At 37.8% G+C, this 23356-nt stretch overlaps 1 protein-coding gene across 1 annotated transcript in view; it reads right to left on the reverse strand.

Moving 5' to 3' along the window:
- The window catches only part of MIB1 (MIB E3 ubiquitin protein ligase 1), a 96683-nt gene that overhangs the window by 44965 nt on the left and 28362 nt on the right, over positions 1-23356 (reverse strand). The window contains exons 5-10 of the mRNA XM_086372995.1: positions 22723-22789; positions 21203-21407; positions 16512-16695; positions 15121-15265; positions 12870-13003; positions 7943-8050 (exon numbers count right to left, since the gene is read on the reverse strand). Of these exons, the coding sequence (XP_086229121.1) occupies positions 7943-8050; positions 12870-13003; positions 15121-15265; positions 16512-16695; positions 21203-21407; positions 22723-22789 (843 nt within the window). The remainder of the gene's footprint in view (positions 1-7942; positions 8051-12869; positions 13004-15120; positions 15266-16511; positions 16696-21202; positions 21408-22722; positions 22790-23356) is intronic.

Here is a 23356-nt window from a genome sequence, read left to right on the forward strand (position 1 = left end):
AACTAGCAAACCACTACAGGAAAGAGTAAGGACTGAACTCGTGTGCCTCTCAGCAGTATTGTATCTAAAATTCCAGGGAAAAACAAGCTTCTTAAAAAAAAAAAAATTATGTTTGTGTGTGTATATTGTTAACTTCTCTAGTAACACATTTCAGTATTTCATAATCTTAGATTTAAGATCTTCCTCACTTCCAGTCTAGATTCATTTTCTGTTATAATTTTTAAGCCTATCTAGTGGTACTCCTTCCATTAGAAATGAGAACATCCACTGACACTCACTGAATAAAGATAGGAACTATTTATGAAATGTACTATATATTAATGACTGTTAGAGAACTGCTACAAAAACACTTTAATGCAGGTTCCAACAACAATTTGCTTATGTTCAAAAAAAATAATACCTAAAAAATTAAAACCCAAATATATATGTCAAAGGGAAATACATAAGGAAAATGTAAAGATTTTGGAAAATACATACACGCACTAGAAAACAATTAATTTCCAGATTTTGATTCTAAATGAGAAAACCTCACTTCCACAAAGACTGTAGCTTCCAGGTTTTGTTGCTTTCTTCCGAACTTATCTTAAGTATTTCAAAAGGCTTCAAACAACAAGACCTTTATTCTGTCTCTGATACTGCCACCAAACAAGTTGTTGAGGCCCAGCACAACAGCTCACTTCCAAAAGGTGATCTAAAGAGACTTGCAAAGGGGCCCCAAATTTAATCTAACACTGATCTTGGTCCTTTCCACCCTCTTCCCCCCCTTCGTTTCCTCCCAACCTCTAAAACCTGCTCTTGTTCCACCCTCCCCTCTGCTGGCTGATAAAACCACAGTCAGCACATTCAGGACCTATCAGTCAAGGCTCATCTACTTCCTTTTGCTGAACCCCTTCAAGCAAGCACCAAGTTCGATGGCTTTCACTCTTCAGTTAGGCTCTGTTCTCTCTTGTCCAATTCTACATCTAAGTGATTCAGGCCTTCTTGCATTCTCATTCACCTGACCTACTGCCATAGCTCATCCAGCCTTCTTACTTCAATCTATTCTTCATACAAAAAACAGAATTTTCTTTATAAAACACAAAATTTATCTTTAAAATTATTTCATGTAACTCTATAAAGAACAAACCTCTTTGAAGCCTACTTCTGTGGACCATTCCAGACTCATCTGCTGCCATCTTCCCTCACACATAAAACTAACTTAACCAACTGACTTGAGCCCAGATGTTCACGTGCTGCTCTCAGACTTCAAATGCTCTTGTTCATTATGTTATTGGCTTGAAAACACACATTCTTTAAAACTCAGTTCAGGCAACTCTTCTCTTATGAAACTGTCCCTGCCTCACACAAAATTAGTTTAACTCTAATTTCTAATTTATTTTTAGCAAATTATGTCAACTACTTTATTATTCTCAAATTTCATAAGTAACATCGCACCTCATCTTATTTTCTATAAAACTGATTCAATTAATCAAGACGCTGATATCCTGATCATACTTAAACCTAAACAGTCTATGTGGATATGGTACATTCTGCTGTGTTCTTTCATTCATTCAGTAATCATGGACTAGGTGCCCACTATGAACTCAGTGCTGTGATGGACACAGAGATAAAACAACAGGCAAGACAAAACTCCTGTCCTCAGTTGCCATTCTAGTGGGGTAAAGAGAACATTAAAAATGAAATATGTAAATAAAATGTATATGTTTGGTAGGAGGAAATGCCAAGGAGAAAAGATAGCAGGGAAGAAAGACAAGACAGCCAAGCAATGACCCCTCCCAGGGAAGGTGTGAGTAAATAGCTGAGAAGTGAGAAAGGCCCTGAAGACATCTGGGGAGAAGTTCGAGGAGACAACACAGTGGCAGCAGGAAGGATGAAAGTTGCGTGAATTCTGGATAAATTTCACAGAGCCAACGGGATTTAGTGATATTCCAAATAAGGAGTACAGGGGAAAAAGAGGAATCAATGACGATTTTTAAGACCCAACCTGTGCAACTAAATAAAGGTGCTGATAAGAGAGGACTATAAAAGTATGATATGGCCCCTTTAAAAATCTGACCTTTTTTGTTTGGGCAATCTCAGATTGCACTCTGCCTTCCTGCAAAAGGCACCTTAAGGACTGTTTCCTGGGTCTTCTATTAATAAATCAGATCTTTTCGTGGTTTTAACTATCAGTATTTTGGGGTAAGGGGAGTGTGCAGGGAAAGGGAAGTGGAAAAGCCTCTAGCCACAACCTGAACTAACATGGATCCCTAGGAACCATGTATGCTAATTCCTAGAGCCATTCTGGAGGTTATTATTCTGAGTCCTGATTTGTTTTCCAAAAAAGAATTTCCTCGAATTGAGTAGTCTTAAAGTCTACTTGCCAGTTCCTTTGCAGATTACAGTTAAATACAATGTTTCTACAGTTTTGTTTTCATTAACCAGATAAACAGAATCACATAGAATTAGCATCTGTGATTTGTTCGTTGTTTTTGTTGTTGTTGTTGTTTTTGAGAAATTGCTAGCTTTCACTGAAAAGAAAAGTGAAAGTGAAGTCAGTCAGTCATTGTCTGGCTCTTTGCAACCCCATGGACTGTAGCCTACACCAGGCTCCTCTGTCCATGGGATTCTCCAGGCAAGAACACTGGATTGGGTTGCCATTTCCTTCTCCAAACTTTCTCTAGTTGGAGAGAAATGTTTAATAAGAACACAGATAATAATGAAACCTTAAATTTCCATTGTGTTCTATATTATAAGTGGTATCTTAATTGTTTCCCTTACTCACTCTCCACCCCTTCAAATTATTATCATAGATGAGGAAACAGAAGGTTAAACCAATTAAACTTTTTGCCCAAATATTATTTTAGACAGTAACAATACCATTCAAACTTGGGTTTTTTGACAAAAGTCTAGTAGTATTCCCTATTAATATTCTCCATTGAAAAGAGCTTTCATTAATCTTAAACAATAAAACCATTTAAAATTTGCTGATATCATCAGTATATATTTGTACTATATTTGAAAAACTTATTATAAAGAATTCACTTCTTAAAATTGGGTTTCCATTCAATCCTCCACACCTTTACTCATTATATTCATCAGTAGGAAAAAAAAAATACTGAGTCCCTGGAGGATGAAAAAATGAGCTCACCCAAATCGACATACCTAAAATCCCACAGTCCTCGGTGCCTTTACCTACACATAAACAGAATGTAACCCTACTGTATTCAGTAGGTCATACATGGAGACAACCAACTTTCCAAAATAGCTCTGAGTTTTCCCTTAGAAAAAGAAATAGGGAAAAAATGTAACCTAATCACATATTTGAAAGGTATAATATAAAGCAAATAATTTAGCTTTCTAACAGCTTAAATCAACTAAAAAATCCGAAATAGTCATCTATATTATGGGCCAGCAAACTTTTCTGTGAAGGGCCAGAAAGTAAATATAAGTTTTATAAGCTACATGATCTCTTGTCACAACTACACAACCACTCAGTTTTGCAGCTGGAGCACAACAGCAGAATACACAATAAAATAAATGAATGAGTGTGTTGTGTTCCAATAATACTTTTAAAAAGAAATGAAGGGCTGGACCTGGCCTTCGGGCTATAGATTGCAATCTGTGAGCTATACTATCCTGAGCTCACTTCCTGATGCAGAAGAATAAAATTAAAGGATGCACAATGAGATTCCCAGAGAACAAAATATATTATTCTCTTTATTCTTCAGCTAACTTGAAAGCTTTTAATAAAACTGGATTTTTAAAAAATCATTGTTAAATTATTGTCTAGGTGTGTTAAAGGTATAATAAAGGTTTTAAGAGAAGAGCACTTATCTTCTAGGATACATACTAAAACTATTTACAGATGAAATAATATGATATCTGGATTTGCTTCAAAATAATTCAGTGGAGGAAATGAGAGTTAAGAGGGTACTGATAAGACAGACTTGGCCAGAAAAAATAACTCAAGTGGAATAATGAGTACACAGGATTCATTAAACTATTCTATTTTTACAAATGTTTTAAATTTCCAATAATAAATTTACAAACAGATTGATTAATTTATAAACGATGAATCACAATTTTAAGTGCATTTGAAAAACGAACTATTTTCTCTCTCTTTTAAACCAGGATTTCCAATCAGCATTGCTGACATTTTGCACTGGATAATTCTTTGCTGTGGGAACTGCCCTGTACATTCAAGGATGTTTAGTAGCAGCCTCAGTTTCTATCCATTACACGCCTGTCAGTCCCTTGCTCCCCACCAAACAGTTGGGACAGTCAAAAATGTGCCCACAAAATGTCCCCTGTGGGACAGAAATGCCCTCCAATTAAGAATCACTGTTTTAAGTAAATTATATTGCTATTTATTACAATGTTGAATCTTACATTCTAGAAATATGAAACTTTGCTGAACTTTTGCTTTAGTCTTAGGCAATGATTTATATTTCAACCCAATTTTTAAATGTAGTTTTCCCTTTACCCACTGGGAAACTGTGTTATTAACTTAATCAGATGTGTAATTACCCCTTTTTCACACTATCTCTACAAATTACATCTTCCTACAATGGTTTTTATAACAGAAAATGCTCAGAATGGAAATAAAAGAGGCAGTATGGTAGAAGGCCACACATATCTGTTTAGTAACAGATGGAGTTTCCAAATTGAATGATGTTATTTACAAACTACTGGCCTCACTCCAACTCCAATCTTACGTGGAGAGTACTAACTGTTTTGCTTATTTGAGCTCAATTAAGAAAGAAAAAAAAAACCCTATTCTTGAAAAATAGTGCCAACTTCACTCCCAGTCCCCTAGCCGCAGCCCTACTCTACACAACCTCTCATGTGAGCAGGTCTTTAGAAACACAGATTTATGGATAGTCTCACTTTGTAAGGTTTAGTAATGCTGAATCACAAAGTATAGCTTTTTTAAAAAATCAGGTAAAAATTTTTTTGATTTTTAAAGCCTCTCAGCTGATTTTCTTTAATCAGAAAAGTCTGGGGAATTCCTTGGTGGTCTAGTGGTCATTACTCAGCATTTTCACTGCCATTGCCCAGTTTCAATCCCTGTTCCGGAAACTAAGACCCTGCAAGCTGCAGTTCCGTTCAGTTCAGTCGCTCAGTCGTGTCCAACTCTTTGCGAACCCATGAATTGCAGCACGCCAGGCCACCCTGTCCATCACCAACTCCGAGAGTTTACCCAAACTCACGTCCATCAAGTCAGTGATGCCATCCAGCCATCTCATTCTTTGTCGTCCCCTTTTCCTCCTGCCCCCAATCCCTCCCAGCATCAGGGTCTTTTCCAACAAGTCAACTCTTGCATGAGGTGGCCTAAGTACTGGAGTTTCAGCTTCAGCATCAGTCCTTCCAATGAACACCCAGGACTGGTCTCCTTTAGGATGGACTGGTTGGATCTCCTTGCAGTCCAAGGGACTCTCAAGAGTCTTCTCCAGCACCACAGTCCAAAAGCATCAATTCTTCAGTGCTCAGCTTTCTTCACAGTCCAACTCTCACATCTATACATGACCACTGGAAAAACCATAGCCTTGACTCAGTTCAGTTCAGTTCAGTTCATTTCAGTCGCTCAGTCGTGTCCGATTCTTTGCAACCCCATGAATCGCAGCACGCCAGGCCTCCCTGTCCATCACCAACTCCCGGAGTTCACTCAGACTCACGTCCATCGAGTCAGTGATGCCATCCAGCCATCTCATCCTCTGTCATCCCCTTCTCCTCCTGCCCCCGATCCCTACCAGCATCAGAGTCTTTTCCAATGAGTCAACTCTTGGCATGACATGGCCAAAGTACTGGACTTTCAGCTTTAGCATCAGTCCTTCCAAAGAAATCCCAGGGCTGATCTCCTTCAGAATGGACTGGTTGGATCTCCTTGCAGTCCAAGGGACTCTCAAGAGTCTTCTCCAACACCACAGTTCAAAAGCATCAATTCTTCAGTGCTCAGCCTTCTTCACAGTCCAACTCTCACATCTATACATGACCACAGGAAAAACCATAGCCTTGACTAGACGGACCTTTGTTGGCAAAGTAATGTCTCTGCTTTTCAATATGCTATCTAGGTTGGTCATAACTTTCCTTCCAAGGAGTAAGTGTCTTTTAATTTCATGGCTGCAGTCACCATCTGCAGTGATTTTGGAGCCCAAAAATAAAGTCTGACACTGTTTCCACTGTTTCTCCATCTATTTCCCATGAAGTGATGGGACCAGATGCCATGATCTTCGTTTTCTGAATGTTGAGCTTTAAGCCAACTTTTTCACTCTCCACTTTCACCTTCATCAAGAGGCTTTTTAGTTCCTCTTCACTTTCTGCCATAAGGATGGTGTCATCTGCATATCTGAGGTTATTGACATTTCTCCTGGCAATCTTGATTCCAGCTTGTGCTTCTTCCAGTCCAGTGTTTCTCATGATGTACTCTGCATATAAGTTAAATAAGCAGGGTGACAATGTACAGCCTTGACGTACTCCTTTTCCTACTTGGAACCAGTCTGTTGTTCCATGTTCAGTTCTAACTGTTGCTTCCTGACCTGCATACAGATTTCTCAAGAGGCATGTCAGGTGGTCTGGTATTCCCATCTCTTTCAGAATTTTCCACAGTTTATTGTGATCCACACAGTCAAAGCCTTGACTAGACGGACCTTTGTTGGCAAAGTAATATGTCTGCTTTTTAATATGCTGCAAGGCGTGGCCAAAAAAAAGTCAGAAGGGTTGTAATATTTTAGTTTGTAGTTTCTGGATTCATTAAAAAATGGGATGTTCAAAATGTAATATTTACAAAATATTACATGATACTAAGTCTCTCTTGCATCACCAAAAAAAAAAAATCCTTATAACACATACTGGGCTCCTAAATTGACAACCAAGATAGATGTGACTTAAAGTTACTCTGTAAACGCAAAGTCAAATTATATAATCTCATTTAGAAATACATCACAGTAATAAAACTAGTGTATAGTTTACAAATGTCTAATATGCTAATGTAAAACTCAAGCTCTAGGCAAAAGAAAATGCTAACACCAAGGATGACCTAAAATACCACTGGTTCTTTAGTAGCTATTCAGCAACTCAAGATATACATATCTGGGGGAAAAAGGCAAAAAGAATGTAAGACTTCTATTTTCAAACATGTCTTTAAATTTTTATAATTAGTAAAACCAGGCTGATTCACAAATTTTGCCCTCTAACATTGAAATCCTTATTAAATAGCTTCCTCAGATGGGAGTGTCACTTGGACAAAATTGCAAGATTTTGCCCAGTTTGAATTTGATAGAATTTGGCTTATTCCTAAATAATTCTGCATTAGACTAAAACAAATACAATTCTAATATATTTTTAAGTGATGTAGTTATAGTTAACTGCAACAAGGGAAGCCCTCTGCCCACACCAGCCAATGAAATTTCAATGCCAGTAAGAATCATTAATTTCTCCTTTAATAAGAACATGTTCTACATTAAATTAAGCACATATACACACATAGTGTGATAAACACACACTGTAAAATCTTTTAAAACCCATATTAAGGTTAAGAAGCAGTAAGACTAAACAAATTCTAATTTACTGGTTCCCTAGTGAAAAAACAAAAAAATAAGGAAAGCCCTCTGTGTGTCATAGATCAGGGAAAATCTTGCCCCATGTGATTTATATTCCTCTTTCCTCAATTTCCCCAGTATGAGTCATGGGTAAATACCGCTGAGCTCTCAACAGCATAGGAGTCCTACGAAAGCAAAAGGAAACTCAACCTTCTTCACTTAGGGTTATGCCTAGAATATCAAGAGATCACAGAAAAACACAAAATGCTTCACGTTGTCTTTTCTCAAATTTTTTTCCTTTTAATCAGAAGAGCCTTGAGTTAATATTAAATTTCAACATGAAAAAGAATCCATCTCAATGATACAGAAGGACCATTTCTAGGACATTAATTTTTACTTAAATATTTTTAAAACTTAATTACCTCTGCTTCTACATCCACATTTTGCTTCAAAAGTAACTTCAAAATGTCAACATGTCCATTCTGACTAGCAGCTTGCATAGCTGTGTGACCAGCACACTGTCCGTTCACCTAAACACAAAAAGAAAGGATGAAGGAATGTCACAAAAAGGGAAGAGCCAATACATACACATGGCGTAGGTTTAAACCCAACAAACTGAATGATCCTATGAGAACAATTTAGGTTAGTGTTCTGTATTTCCTGATACAGATCACCAGAAACGTGATCTGTATCACATTTCTAAGTTAGGGAGGGACTCAGGCACTCTGAGAGTTCCACTGTTAAAAGAGTTATGGAAGAACTTTTAGCCAATCTGCAAAGTTGAAAACAGAAAAGGATCAGAGGGAAGGAGGGACAAAGGGAAGTTACATTTATTTTAAATATGTGTCTACTTTAATTATTATTAAACCTCAGAGTCTGTTTCAATGAAAAAAAAAAGTAATGAGGTGAATGGAAGACTTTTAGAAAAGATACTGTCTAGTATAGTATAAATAAATTCAACAAATACAGCCAAATGTCAATGGTAACCAAACTACCACAAAGGGTACGTAAATGAGCTACCAGGGTAGCTATACACAACTGTTCAACTGCTCTACTATAAAGCAGCAATATCCAATTCCTGTTCTACAACTGTTCTACTATAAAGCAGTAACATCCAATCTTTTCTTCACTTCAGGTGTTGTGTAAATGGATATGGAAATGCAACATGGAAAAATGGACATTTTTTCTGAAGAAGACATTTCAAATGGGTGACATGAACATAAAAAAGATGTTCAATATTACTAATAAAACAAGGAAATGCAAGTAAAAACACAATACCATTTACATTATCACCCCCTAAAATTAAGCACTTAGGTATAACTCTAGCAAAATGTGTATAAAATGTACATGAGGAATAGTACAGAACTCTGATAAATGAAATTAAGGAACTAAATAGATGGAGCAATACTCCATGTTCGTGGATAAGAAGACTCAATAATGTCAAGATGTCAGTTCTTCCCAACTTGATCCACAGATTCAACATAATCACTATCAAAATCCCAGCAAGTTACTGGATGGAAGTTTATATGGAAAGGCAAAAGGCCCAGAACAGTCAACCCAGTATTAAAGGAGAGCGACAAAGCTGGGGGACTGACACTGCCTGACTCCGAGGCATACTACAGAGCTACAGTAGTCACGACAGTGTGGCACCTGACTCCGGGGCATACTACAGAGCTACGGTAGTCACGACAGTGTGGCGCCCGACTCCGGGGCATACTACAGAGCTACGGTAGTCACGACAGTGTGGCGCCCGACTCCGGGGCATACTACAGAGCTACGGTAGTCACGACAGTGTGGCGCCTGACTCCGGGGCATACTAAGAGCTACGGTAGTCACGACAGTGTGGCGCCTGACTCCGGGGCATACTAAGAGCTACGGTAGTCACGACAGTGTGGCGCCCGACTCCGGGGCATACTACAGAGCTACGGTAGTCACGACAGTGTGGCGCCTGACTCCGGGGCATACTAAGAGCTACGGTAGTCACGACAGTGTGGCGCCTGACTCCGGGGCATACTACAGAGCTACGGTAGTCATGACAGTGTGGTACCGGCCGAAGAATAAACCAACAGAAGAAAGGAAAAGAACAGGAAGCCCAGGAACAGCCTCTCATAAATACAGTCAAGTGATTTTTAACAAAGAAGCAAAGGTAATACAACAGAGCAAAAACAATCTCAACAAACAGAACAGATGGAAAATCGCTATATCTTTCAATTTCAGTTTATAAAACCTAAAACTGCTCTAAAACTAAAATCCAAAATTAAAAACTTTTCTAAAATTTCCATATATGAAAGACATGATTTCCAGGATAAAAGGATCAAACATTAAAAGCAACGGATGAAGATAGATCCACAACACTGTACAAGTTCAGACACTGGTGAAAAAAGAGATCTTCATGCTTGAAAACATAAAACAGCTCACATGAAGGATGAGGAATCAGAGGGCAACTCTAAACGCTGGAAGAAAATGGAATTATTCTGAAGGAAAATGGTATCTAAACTTGAATTCTCCTCCCATCTAAAATTTAACTGTAAGGTTAAAAAAGTTATATACTGAAGGTGTATTTCTCATCACCCTTTTTCTGAAGAAGCTACTGAAAGCCATACTTCACAAAAAACAGAATAAAATTAGAGGCAGAGGGACAGAGGATAAAGAAAACAAGAAATCCAGCACAGGAGAGAGGGGAAAGGAACCTGGAGGATGATGAGTAAGAGACATTTCAGATGGACCCCGTCAGAGGCACTGAGAGAAATCTCTCTCAGATGAAACACATACATAATCTGATGTGCTAAATGTCTTAAGAGATTACACAGTTAAGAGAGAATTCTGCAGAAGAATTAATAATAACAATACAGATTACTAACAAATGAAAACAAAAGTGTTTAGATTATGTCCTGGGGTTAACAGAAACAAGTGAACCCTTTGGAACAATGGAAGTGTTCTACATCTCAATAGGGCTGTGGATTATGTAGGCGTATGCATTTGTCAAAACTGACCGATCCATGTATTTCACCATATGTAAATTACATCTCAGCTGTTGTTTGTTTTTTTTTTTTTAAAGAACAATTATAAACACCAAAATCACTACAGATGGTGACTGCAGCCATGAAATTAAAAGACGCTTACTCCTTGGAAGGAAAGTTATGACCAACCTAGATAGCATATTCAAAAGCAGAGACATTACTTTGCCAACAAAGGTTCGTCTAGTCAAGGCTATGGTTTTTCCTGTGGTCATGTATGGATGTGAGAGTTGGACTGTGAAGAAGGCTGAGTGCCGAAGAATTGATGCTTTTGGACTGTGGTGTTGGAGAAGACTCTTGAGAGTACCTTGGACTGCAAGGAGATCCAACCAGTCCATTCTGAAGGAGATCAGCCCTGGGATTTCTTTGGAAGGAATGATGCTAAAGCTGAAAGTCCAGTACTTTGGCCACGTCATGGCGAAGTTGACTCACTGGAAAAGACTCTGATGCTGGTAGGGATCGGGGGCAGGAGGAGAAGGGGATGACAGAGGATGAGATGGCTGGATGGCATCACTGACTCGATGGACATGAGTCTGAGTGAACTCCGGGAGTTGGTGATGGACAGGGAGGCCTGGAGTGCTGCAATTCATGGGGTCGCAAAGAGTCGGACACGACTGAGTGACTGATCTGATCTGATGAACACCAAGGAAAGCAAAAAGTTGTGCAAGAAAACGCAATCGAGTATCCTCCACAGCTCAGATATGCATGCCATTTGAATAACAACATGCAAAATTAATTCTAACATCAACAAAATTACAATGCAATACCACATTAAGAACCTGGAAGAGGTATGCATGTGTGTGGAAAGGATGGGCTAAAAGTGGAGAAGGAAAGTGGAATCCTCGCCTTCACAGAGCAGTATCAAAATATAACTTCAAGTCAAGAAATAACAATAGAAGTATGTTACTAAAAGATGAGGAGGTAATTGTATGAAGGAAATCAGCTTAAAGAGGTAAAAATAGTTGCCTCTGAAGAAAAGGAAAATAGCACTGAGAAGGAGATGCTGCTTTTCCTAACAAATCTTGGAGAACTATTTTTCCCTTTAAGTTTTTAGAATGTACTACATTCTAAATGTAATGAAGAAAAAATTAAGTGTAATAAAATGTAAATCTGCATAAGTGAATATAAAAGAAGTCTGACTCTACGTTCCAAACACAAAAAAACATCTGGTACTTTAATATCTGAAACTATTTGTGACATAGCTCACAACCAATCAAGAAACTACTGTGCCATGCTGCTGCAACTGATCCCCAACAAACCTGAAATGCCACATGAGATCATAGGAATAATTTCAGGATTCCCTGACTGATCAGTTGGTAAAGAATCCGCCTGCAATGCAGGAGACCCCAGTTCGATTCCTGGGTCAGGAAGATCTGCTGGAGACGGGATAGGCTACCCACTCCAGTATTCTTGGGCTTCCCTTGTGGCAGTAAAGAATCTGCCTGCAATGCGGGAGACCTGGGTTTGATCCCCTGGGTCGGAAAGATCCCCAGAGAAGGGAAAGGCTATCCAGTATGCTAGCCTGGAGAATTTCATTAACTGTATAGTCAGTCCACGGGGTGGCAAAGAGTCAGACACAATGGAGCACCTTTCACTTTCACCTTATAAATTATAGATCTGATCTCTGTCAAACTGTCTGGCATACTTACATACAAAGATATGGTAACGAAAGCCCTGACTGCACAGTGACAATGATTCAAAGTGACACTCAACCTACAATCCTTTGGCCAGCACTGACTGACATCGTATTGGTTCCAGAACAGTAGCGATGCTAAAGCCAGTGAATAACTAAGTGAGAACCACAATTTGCAGTTTGAACCCATTTAAACTATGGCTTTGGTGAATGGTAACATTACAACACAAACTATTAAGATGTACAAAATGCATGACTCCTAATTCAACTGCATTATGAACCATGAAACAGTCAACTTTCACAAGGAGGAGAGGGGGAAAGCTTAGGTTAAATGTTTTGAAAAGAAGGATGGATAATTGCTTATAAAATTTACTAAAATATATTGTTAAAACATTGTAACATTTACATGAGAAAATTTCACTGAATTTCCCCAAAGGACACCAACTACTTAAAAACCTAAAAGTAAATTTTGACGTCATAAAGTTCAAAAGTCAGTACTAAAATAAGAAAATGTCAATATCTTCTAGAAATGCACAATGAAGAAATAATGCCCAGTGTCATCTTTAAAATACCTTAGAAAAACAAGGAAGAAGGAATAGATGAAGCACATGTGGCAATATCTTAATAACTGCTGAGTAAAAGGTTTGTTTTAACTATTCTATTTTTGCATATGCTTCAAATAAATTTTAAAATGCTCACATCCACATCTGGTCTTTTTAGCAAATCTTCCACTTTAGCAACATCTCCATTGGCAGCAGCCTTAACTAATTCTTCATTGAGGTCACCAGATTCTTGGGTTTCAAATAATTTCTTCAAGAGTTGGGAGAGTCTTTCTGTAAAGCATCAAATAAAGCTGCTAATATAGGAGGATCTCAAATCTTAACTACTAACAGACAAGCATTACCCACATGCCTATAATACACACTTTTCCTGTTTTATTATGTCTATCATTAATATTACTTTGGTACTAAGCTATAGATACTACCCTCGCAAGTTACAATTACTACCATATAAAACTGCTTTCAATCTGAGCCCACAATTATTCCTGGTTTACTCCAATTCATGTACTTCAAGTTAAAATCTCAGAAAAAGAGTCACACATAAACTATGATTCAAGATTTTGGAGTCATACCAAAAATATTATAAATGAACACACTACCACAGGAGTATCATAATGATACAAATTGCCTTTCAGGTCTTGAGCGTATCTTACTGCTCTCAGACCTCAATGCAACAAATCAGTGATTATGATACAAAAGCAATATAATCTCTATAGTCTCTGGGGAAATATTTTAGGGACAAACCAATTTTCAGTTGAAAATATTAAAATAAAATACTTCAAAGGTGCCAACTGACTGGTTCTGACTAAAACAAGAAAGAACCAGATATGTGCTTATATAAACCCTTTCATAAGGCTTTTTTTTTTTCTCCAAATAGCATTGATCAGTAGAGAATCTACCCAGTTCTCCTTAACTCTAGGATCTACTTATTGGAAAGGAAAGAAGTCACAAAGTGAGGCCCAACACCAAATCCACATTATTTGAGAAAAGGATATTAACAATTTTTCACTCTTTCAATATGTAATGGGTTGGCCAAAAAGTTCATTTGGGTTTTTCTGTAAGATGTTATGGATGAAATTTTGGGCCAGCCTGATAAAAGTCAGCCTACTGTGATGCTATCTAACCACAAGGTAAAAATAAACACCACCTGATTTAACCTCAAACACATTAGCAAATTACAGCAGGAAAGATGAGACACAAGCAGAGGAAGTAGAGGCAGTACAAAATAAAGCTGGAGGTCAGCCAATGTTTTCCTTTACTTTCTTACTGTGCACAGTTATGGCTCCATCTTCTCTTCTGGATGTCAGCTATATTCATACAGTGAGTTGTAACCAGTTGTCTAATGAACTGAGTGTAGATATACAGCTGGATCATGAGAAGAAAAGCTCTGGGCCTGAGTCTACCCAAGCATCCAGCATACTCACATCTCAGCACAGCTCTCTCTACCCACTGTGGCCTGTACAATACCTCTCATAAAATGACAAGAGAAAAGGTATGGCTGATACATAAAAATATCTGAAAGAAAGCCATCTGCTAGCAATAGTATTGGAAATTAAAAAAATAAATAAGGCAGTCAAAGAAAGTGATGGTTCTGTGGCAGAAAACAAATGTTCTGACTAAAGAGTAGCATGCTGAATTTCAGGTATCTCCTCTTTGACATGGAGAAGCCCTTGATATATCCGAGAAAAAGAACATGTTTATGGAATTTTCACAGGGTATACCTCAGCCAGTACAAAGGTGGTTCATCATATTAAAAAAAAAAAAAGAGAGAGACATTTAGCGCAAGTTTAAAACGTTTTTCCAGTGGTCATGTATGGATGTGAGAGTTGGACTGTGAAGAAAGCTGAGCACCAAAGAATTGATGCTTTTGAACTGTGGTGTTGGAGGAGACTCTTGAGAGTCCCTTGGACTGCAAGGAGATCCAACCAGTCCATCCTAAAGGAGATCAGTCCTGGGTGTTCATTGGAAGGACTGACGCTGAAGATGAAACGCCAGTACTCTGGCCACCTCATGCGAAGGGTTGACTCACTGGAAAAGACCCTGATGCTGGGAGGGATTGGGGGCAGGAGTAGAAGGGGACGATAGAGGATGAGATGGCTGGATGGCATCACCGACTTGATGCACGTGAGTTTGGGTAAACTCCGGGAGTTGGTGATGGACAGGGTGGCCTGGCGTGCTGCAATTCATGGGGTCGCAAAGAGTCGGACACGACTGAGCAACTGAACTGAAGTGAAGTGAACTGAAAAGGTAGTTAATATACAAGTGAGGTAATGTGATCTGAGAGAAAATTAAGATTACATACAACATTATCTGTGTACCAGAACTGGGGAATGAGGACAGGCTCTAACGTAAACCACATTGCTTTTAAAGAAACACAAAACAGAACATACCACCAGACGCGTTGCTGATGGCTGATCCCGCGGACGCCACCTTGGACACCGCTGCTGGATTATACGTCCAAGATGTTCCACATACTTCCACCTTTAAATCACTGTCTGAATAAATCTGCTGTACCCGGCCAACTTTACCTAAAGTCTTAACAACAAGATTAGATTTATGTTTCCAAGTTTACATTATAGAAATCAATCATCAGTTTTTACATGTTTGAAGTATTCATTTTACTTGATTCCTAATTTTAAAAACTTTTAAAGAACAATCATATTCAAATGGGTTATTTACTAGCCACAAACTTTATAGAGTATCTTTAAAAAATATTTTAATAAAACTATTACCCTTCCACAAGATTATAAAAATAATCATGACAATCTTATTCAAAAAAGTAACCTTTTAAGATACCTCTAGAAAACTTGTAACTAAAGAAAATCTGATTTCTAAAAAAAAAAAACTTAAACCAAAAAGGGCTCAAAGCTTACATCTATGTTTAAATCCTTTTTGGAATCAAGCCTAATTTCAAGACAGAAGTATGAAAGTCACTGTCATTCTGGGGTGAAGGATCAGGAAGCCTCTTTGTCTCACCTTAACATTACATTCTCCACTAAAGGCTCTATCAAGTTAGATTTATCTATCATATATTAACTATAGCCCTTTAAGGATCTTCCCAGGCTAATCTAAGGGCTTCCCTGGTGGCTTAGCAGCAACAACTACACCTGCCAATGCAGGAGACCCGAATTCAACCCCTGGGTCAGGGAAGATCCCCTGGAGAAGGGAAAGGCTACCCATATTTTTCCCTGGAGAATCCCACGGACAGAGGAGCCTGGTGGGCTACAGTCCATGGGGTCACAAAGAGTTGGATACAACCTACCAACTAAACAGACATAGAGAATGGACTTATGGACGTGGGGAGAGGAGAGGAGAGGGTGAGATGTATGGAAAGAGTAACATGGAAACTTACATTACCATATGTAAAATGGATAGCCAACAGGAATTTGCTATATGTCTCAGGAAATTCAAACAGGGCTCTTTATCAATCTAGAGGGGTGGGAAGGGGCAGGAGATGGGAGGGAAGTTCAGGAGGGAGGAGATATATGTATACCTATGGGTGATTCATGTTGAGGTTTGATAGAAAACAACAAAATTCTATGAAGCAATCACCCTTCAATAAAAATAATAAATTCAAAAACTAAACAACAACAACAAAGTTACTCTAACTGAAGTAAATTTAGAAAATAAAAGGCATACAGATGTTAAGCTGCCAGTGAAGAGTACAATTCTCAAAGGATTAAGCTAATTTATAGTTTCTAAAATTAAAGTCATCAAAGCTTTTCAAAACTACGTAAGCAAGCTATAGTTCCGACTCCCAAAGGACTTAATATACACTTACTGGGAGCATAGCTTCTGCCCATTCTCCATGTCCTCTCTGTAGAAGTTTAATTCTCTCCAGATCATAACAAACTTGCACAAGATCACCCACTTGAAACTGAGAGGTGCCCCCCTCTGCACCCTGAGCAGCATCCCCACTTCGGACAATGTTTGCTTTAGTGAGAACAGCAGGGTTGAAGGTCCACCTAAAAACCAAAGCCAAAATTCAAAATCGGTAAGTTTACTTAACTTCAGCACAACATTCATAGTTAACCACTGGAGGGAGAAAAGCACTATAACACATCCAAAGTGTAAAACAATCCTCTACAATTACATCTTGAATGATCTGTATTTCTTTTTAGAATTTATTACACAAATTTGAGAGAACAGTCATCCGTAATCTTACCATACTAGTATGATACCCTTTTGTCTAGATTTATTATCACTTGCATGCTTTAAAAATTGTTATAAAAGTAATACACACTCGTTGTTAATGATTAAAACATGTCAGAAACATGTAAAGTGAAAGTTCCATTGCACACAAACACACCTGGATCGCCATTCTGCACACCACTAGACACCACGGTTAATATTCCATTGTATATGGAATGCAGATCTTCTATTAATATGCTGAGTGATGGTTGTAACAGAGAGCTAATCTGCCCAGCTGAAATGATCGCTCTTCTTTTGTAGCTTCAGAACAGCCTGAATATTCACTTCTCACAACTACTTAAAACATTTCAATGCAGCTATTTCAGACTTTATCTATCCAAATTTAAAGGGAAACTTCTTCAAAGTAGAGGACCATGTCTTAACTGTCTCTGTAATTCTAACACTAATCACGGGCCCTAATACAGGATAAGTACTTAATAAAATGTTCTTAAAGAATAAAAACATTTTCTTTCTAAAAGTCAAATGTTATGTTACTAATAACACTAGTACCCAAGAGAATTTGGACCAAGGAAGAATTCTGCAAGTAATAATCCTAATCTGTGTTAATTTACCATTTCCAAATAAGAGGCCATTTAAGACAACATGTGTTAATACACACTATTCTGAACTTAAATTAAGATTTTTTTTCCCTTCTTTATTGAGATGTAATTCACATACCATACAATTCACTCATTTAACGTGTATAAATCAGTGGCTTTAGTATATTCAGCTGTATAACCAACCACCACTATAATAATTTTATTTTCATCATCACAAAAAGATACCCCCATAACAATCAGCAGTCACTGTGAAATCAACTCTCTCTTCCCAGCCTCTCACAACCAGTAATATACTTTCTGTTTCTATGAATTTCCTTATTCTAGACATTTTCTATAAATAAAATAAGATAGTATGTGACCGTTTGTGACAGGCTTCTTTCACTCAACAAATTTTTTCAAGATTTATCTATGTTGCAGCATATGTCAGTACTCCATCCCTTTTTATAGCCAAATAAAATGTTCCATTGGGTGGATATACCACAACTTGCTTATCCATTCAGGAGTCAATACACATTTGGCTTATTTTCACATGTGGGCTGTTATGAATAATGCTTCTACAAACATTCGTGTATAGATTTTGGTGTGGGCACATTGTAATTTTCTTGGATATAAACCTGGAAGTGGACATATTGGGTCATAGTTAACTCTTTATTTAACATTTTGAGAAACTACTGTTTTCCAAAGCATCTAGACCACTTCACCTACTTATCATTAATGTAGGAGGGCTTGGTTACAATTTCTCTATACCCTCAACCACACCGGTAATTATCCTACCTTTCTATTCTAGCCATTCTAGCATGTGAAGTGATATCTCATTGTGGTTGTGAACTAATAATGTTAGTAACTAATAATGTCCTGCATCTCTTCAAGGGTGATACAGAATGAATTGTGTCCCTCCAAATTTCACATGGTAAAGCTCTATGGCTTCTATGTAACTGTATTTGGAGACAGGGCCCTTAGGGAGAAAAGTAAGGTTAAATGATGTCATAAAGGCGAGGTGCCATGTGAGGACAATGAGAAAGCAATCCTCTCCAAGCCCAGAGGAGGTCTCACCAGAAACCTACCCTGCTGGCACAATCTTGGACTTCTAACCTCCAGAACAGTAAAAAAAAAAAAAAGAATAAATAAATAAACATCTGTTGTTTAAGCCACCGGTCTGTGATATTTTGTTAAGGCAGCCCTAGCAGACTAATGCAATGCATTCATTGACCATTTCTGTACCTTCTGTAAGAAGTTTCCCTAGTAGCTCAGATGGTAATGAACCTGCCTGCCAGGAGGCCAGGGTTCAATCCCTGGGTTTGGAAAATCTCCTGGAGAAGGAAATAACAACCCATTCCCATATTCTTGCCTGAAAAATCCCATGGGCCAGAGGAGCCTGGTGGGCTTCAGTCCATGGGGTTGCAAAAGTCGGATACAACTGAGCAACATTAGTATCTTCTGTTAAAAAACGTCTTTTTAAATCCTTTGCCCTAAATCCAATGACTGGTGTCCTTAAAAGGTCATATACAACCATCTTTTCATAATTTTCTATGTAAAACATTTTAGAATTTCCATGAGCTCAATTAACTTTCTTCTACGCCTCCCTAGGGTTCTTTCCTCACGGATGGCTAAGCTACAAGTGTTGGCTTGATGAAAAGAAAATAGTGGGCCGGAGGACAGTTTACGTGGCTCTCAGAAGCAGATAATCTTTGATACTGAACTTGACTAACCAGGGATTAATTTGAATGAATTTAAAAATAAATTTGTGTCTCACCCCAAAAAAGAAGAAGGTCATGTGAAGACACAGGGACTCTCACCCCAAAAAAGAAGAAGGTCATGTGAAGACACAGGGAATCTCACCCCAAAAAAGAAGAAGGTCATGTGAAGACACAGGGAATCTCACCCCAAAAAAGAAGGTCATGTGAAGACAAAGGGACAGACAGACTCCCAGGGGACAAGGCCAAGTGACAGAGGCAGAGAAACAAGTGACGCACTGGCCAGCCAAGGAACACCAAGGGTTACAGCCACGTCAGAAGCCAGGAAAGAGGCACAGGACAGACTCTCCTCAGTCTCCACAAGGACTCAGTCTTGCCAACACCTTGACTCTTAGCCTCTGGGATTGTCAAAGAAGAAACTTCTGCTGTTTTAAGCCACTCTGTGGTAATTTGTGGCAATTCTAGGAAACGAATGCACCATCTAAACAATAATAGGTCTTCTGATCCATAAACATGAAACATCTTTCCATTCATTTAGGTCTTTAATTTATTTAATAATGTTTTATAGTCTTCAGTGTACACATCTTGTACTTACTGGGCTAAATTTATTCTTAAGTATTTTATTCTTTGATGCTATTATAAACAGAATTGTTTTCTTATTTTCATTTTCAGGTTGTTCTTTGTAGTGTAGAGAAATACACTTTTTATATTATTTTTCTATATTAATATTATATTCCCATGACTATGCTGAATTCATTTATTACTTCTAACAGTTTTTTTTGTTGATTCCTTAGATTTTTCTATGCACGAGATCACATCACATGTGAACAGAGGTGGCTTAAATTCTTCTTTCTCTTTCTTCTCCCTCTTGTTTCTTTTTCTTGCTTAACTGCCACAGCTTGACCCTCTAGGACAAGATGGAATAAAAGCAGGGAGAGCAGACATTCTGGTTTTGTTCCTGATCTTAAAGGAGAAAGCATTCAGTCTTTTACCACTGAGGATGCTGTTCACTGTAGGATTTCAGAGATGCCCTTTATCAGGCTGAAGAATTTCCCTTCTTTTCTTAGTTTATTTAGTATTTTTACCATGAAGGATATTGGATTTTGTCAAATGTTTTTTGTGCATCTCTTGATATGATCACGTATATTCTCCAGATCTGAACACCATTAGAGCTAATTCTATACTTTGGTTAGCAATTTGTTTATTTTTCTTATTCTATATATAAACCCTCCCCTAAAGAAACTTGGAGAGTTAGTTTAAGTACATGGCAGTAATAAAGATTTGACAATTAACTATTATTTTTTCTCTAAAATACTATAAACATATTAGTAAACTGGATACATTTTGGCCCCTAGGGATAAAAAAATAAAAGGCACAGGCCCAAGTCTCCAAGAAAACTGAAACCTAGAGATCAAATAAATAACCATTTTAGTGGATAACAGGAGGCTTAAACAGACAAATATTGTATGCATGTACCAGGGAGGGTAGCTGGAGAGAGGAGGCAGGCATATATTCAGTATTTACAGAGGCAGAGGAGTTATCCAGAGAAGAGGAAGACAAGGAGCGTGGAAGGATGGTGTGTAAGGAAGGTTACAGAAATGACTAAATGCACACAGTGCTGTGTTGCTGATACCGATGAGTGTGTGGCAAGGTAGAGCTGTGTCACCATGAGACAACAGGAGACAGGGACCAGAGGAGTTCACTGTTATTACCCTATTCATTCAGGGTAGATTGATACAGTCCACCAGGAACAGACAACTTTTTAGCTACACTTGGACACAATACTGATACAATGTATTCTGCTCACTAAAGGGAGAAAAAAGTGCACAGAATATTCTCACACACACACACACAGTTCTTACTTGCTTCCTTCCACTTTACCAAGGTATTCTGGGTTTTCTTCTACTACTGAAGAGTTAGCTGTAAGAAGTCTTTGTGATGTCACATTATTTGCTTTTTGTAGGCTCAGAGTTCCTCTGTAGACAAATTTCACTTGCCATTACTGAAAATTAAGAAATACAACCAACCTATTGCCGCTTGGATACTGTACTACAATGTCATGATCTTCATCAATGCCACAAACTGTTCCAGTTGTAGTCAAGGTCTCAAACATGCCATCAGTCCATCCGCCATGACCGTGCTGCAAAGACTGTACAATTTCAAGGTCGAGATCTATGTTGACCAGGTCACCAATCTGCAGTCCACCAGGATTCCTGTTGCCATTCTGCTCACCTGTAATTGCAGAGGGAGGTGACCAAGGACAAGGAAAACAACAGCAACAACAGGCAACTGCACTGTTTTAAATTAAAAAAAAAAAAAGCCCCAGACAGTTGAGTTTCAGTTACTATCTAATCTTAAAACGTTTTGAGAATAAAATGTGAGTATAAAAATCTAGAATTATACAGCCTTAAAAAAGAAAGAAAAGAAAACAAACAGACTCAAAAGAAGAAATAAAGTAATGATTTATAACAATGACTGAAGAGGAGCAGCATCTACAGATGACAAGACACTGACTATCAGAACACAAAGCTCTGGGCATTGGTAATATTCACCTTTCTGCCTGGATGACCTGTTGAAGAGTCGGAATAGCTAACTAAAGAATATGAAAGAGACTCCTGGAATTTTGTTTTCTCTGAAGTGCTTACTATTATTATTTACCAAATGGTTTTTGTGACTTTTGCCTCAAGAGAATTTTTAAATATTTTAAAAGCCCATTTCCAAGATTATTTTCAAAGCTACTTCCGGGACAAAGGATGCATGATCATCAAACACTATGCTGAGGGATCCTAAATGTGTATGTTGATTCTACACTTTTCTTGTAAAGCCCAAATACAAAAGAAGAATGTTTCTGAATGCAAGAGAGATGATCTCATCTCTCATCAAAACCGTAAGATTTTCTTCCATATTCTCCTTTTTTCTAAAAAATTAAGGTATGCTGCAAGAAAACAGCACTTTGGGGCAATAAGGGAAAACAAATGATTTGAAAAGAACACAGAGTTCACACCAAAACAGCTAAATCAGAAGAGCCTAAAGGCTTAATCGGAAGACTGTGGCAAATGTTCATTGTAGCAACAATGAAGAATCTATAAAATGAAAGTAGTTTTGGTTTTCTTGTTCTTTATTTTAATCATACATTATATTTATCATATTATCTTAATCTTGGAGCTGTTATATTTTCAAAGGAATTAAATTCTAAGGAATTTATAAATATTAAATTGTTAGGTCTTATTCTCAGCAGTGTAAGTATGTATAAGTATGGTAATACAACACAAAATTTTTCAACAAGCTCATGATTAAAACAAAAAAGTTTCATACAGTATTGGTATGCCCTATAAATGATGTATCAATTTAGCAAGACATGACAACTCTTTCAGAGACTAAATAAATCATTAAAAAGGAACAAATGCTTTTAAAACCAAACATAACCAAGAGCGTGCCTTTAAAAATCTTTAATGATAACTAATTTTCTTAAAGCCCAGTTGAAACGCTTTTCTGATTCCATGAACTCTGACCCATTATTTAGAAACGTTCTCGTCTGCTAACTCACCTAGCACAGGACAATGATCTCTGTAGAAAGAACCTCCTTTAGCATCCTGGACACACTTCAGATCAGACTACAAAGAAAAGAAACCAAAAAAATCACCCTTGAAAGCTTCAAGTATAGCTCAACACCTACAATAGGCAAAAATGTTCATTCAGAACATATCCTCAGCAGAAGTAGCTCCGGGTTAATAATCACACTAAACACTGCTTTCATAAACACCCATCAACAACTATAAACTTGATCTTCAGATATGTCATACTTTAAGCTTTCCTTTATAGTTCAAAATTAAAATGTCTGGATCTTTACCACTGAAATATTTTCAAAAATACATGTTGGAAAAAAAGAACTAAAACAAAAATCTTGTATTTAAAAAGTACATAATACATTCCATTTAAAATATATTCCATTCTTTTACCAAAAAGAGGTCAACTCATTTGATCTTTCTAATCAATTTTATGAGATATACAAGGTAGGCATTGACTCATTTTATATATATATATTGGAGAAGGAAATGGCAACCCACTCCAGTATTCTTGCCTGGAGAATCCCAGGGATGGGGGAGCCTGGTGGGCTGCTGTCTATGGGGTCGCATAGAGTCGGACACAACTGAAGTGACTTAGTGTGTGTATATATATAT

Source organism: Bos grunniens, chromosome 24 (assembly GCF_055505025.1).
Source record: "Bos grunniens cultivar Pamir isolate PY7600 chromosome 24, Bosgru_T2T1.0, whole genome shotgun sequence".
NCBI classification, from domain to species: Eukaryota; Metazoa; Chordata; class Mammalia; order Artiodactyla; family Bovidae; genus Bos; species Bos grunniens.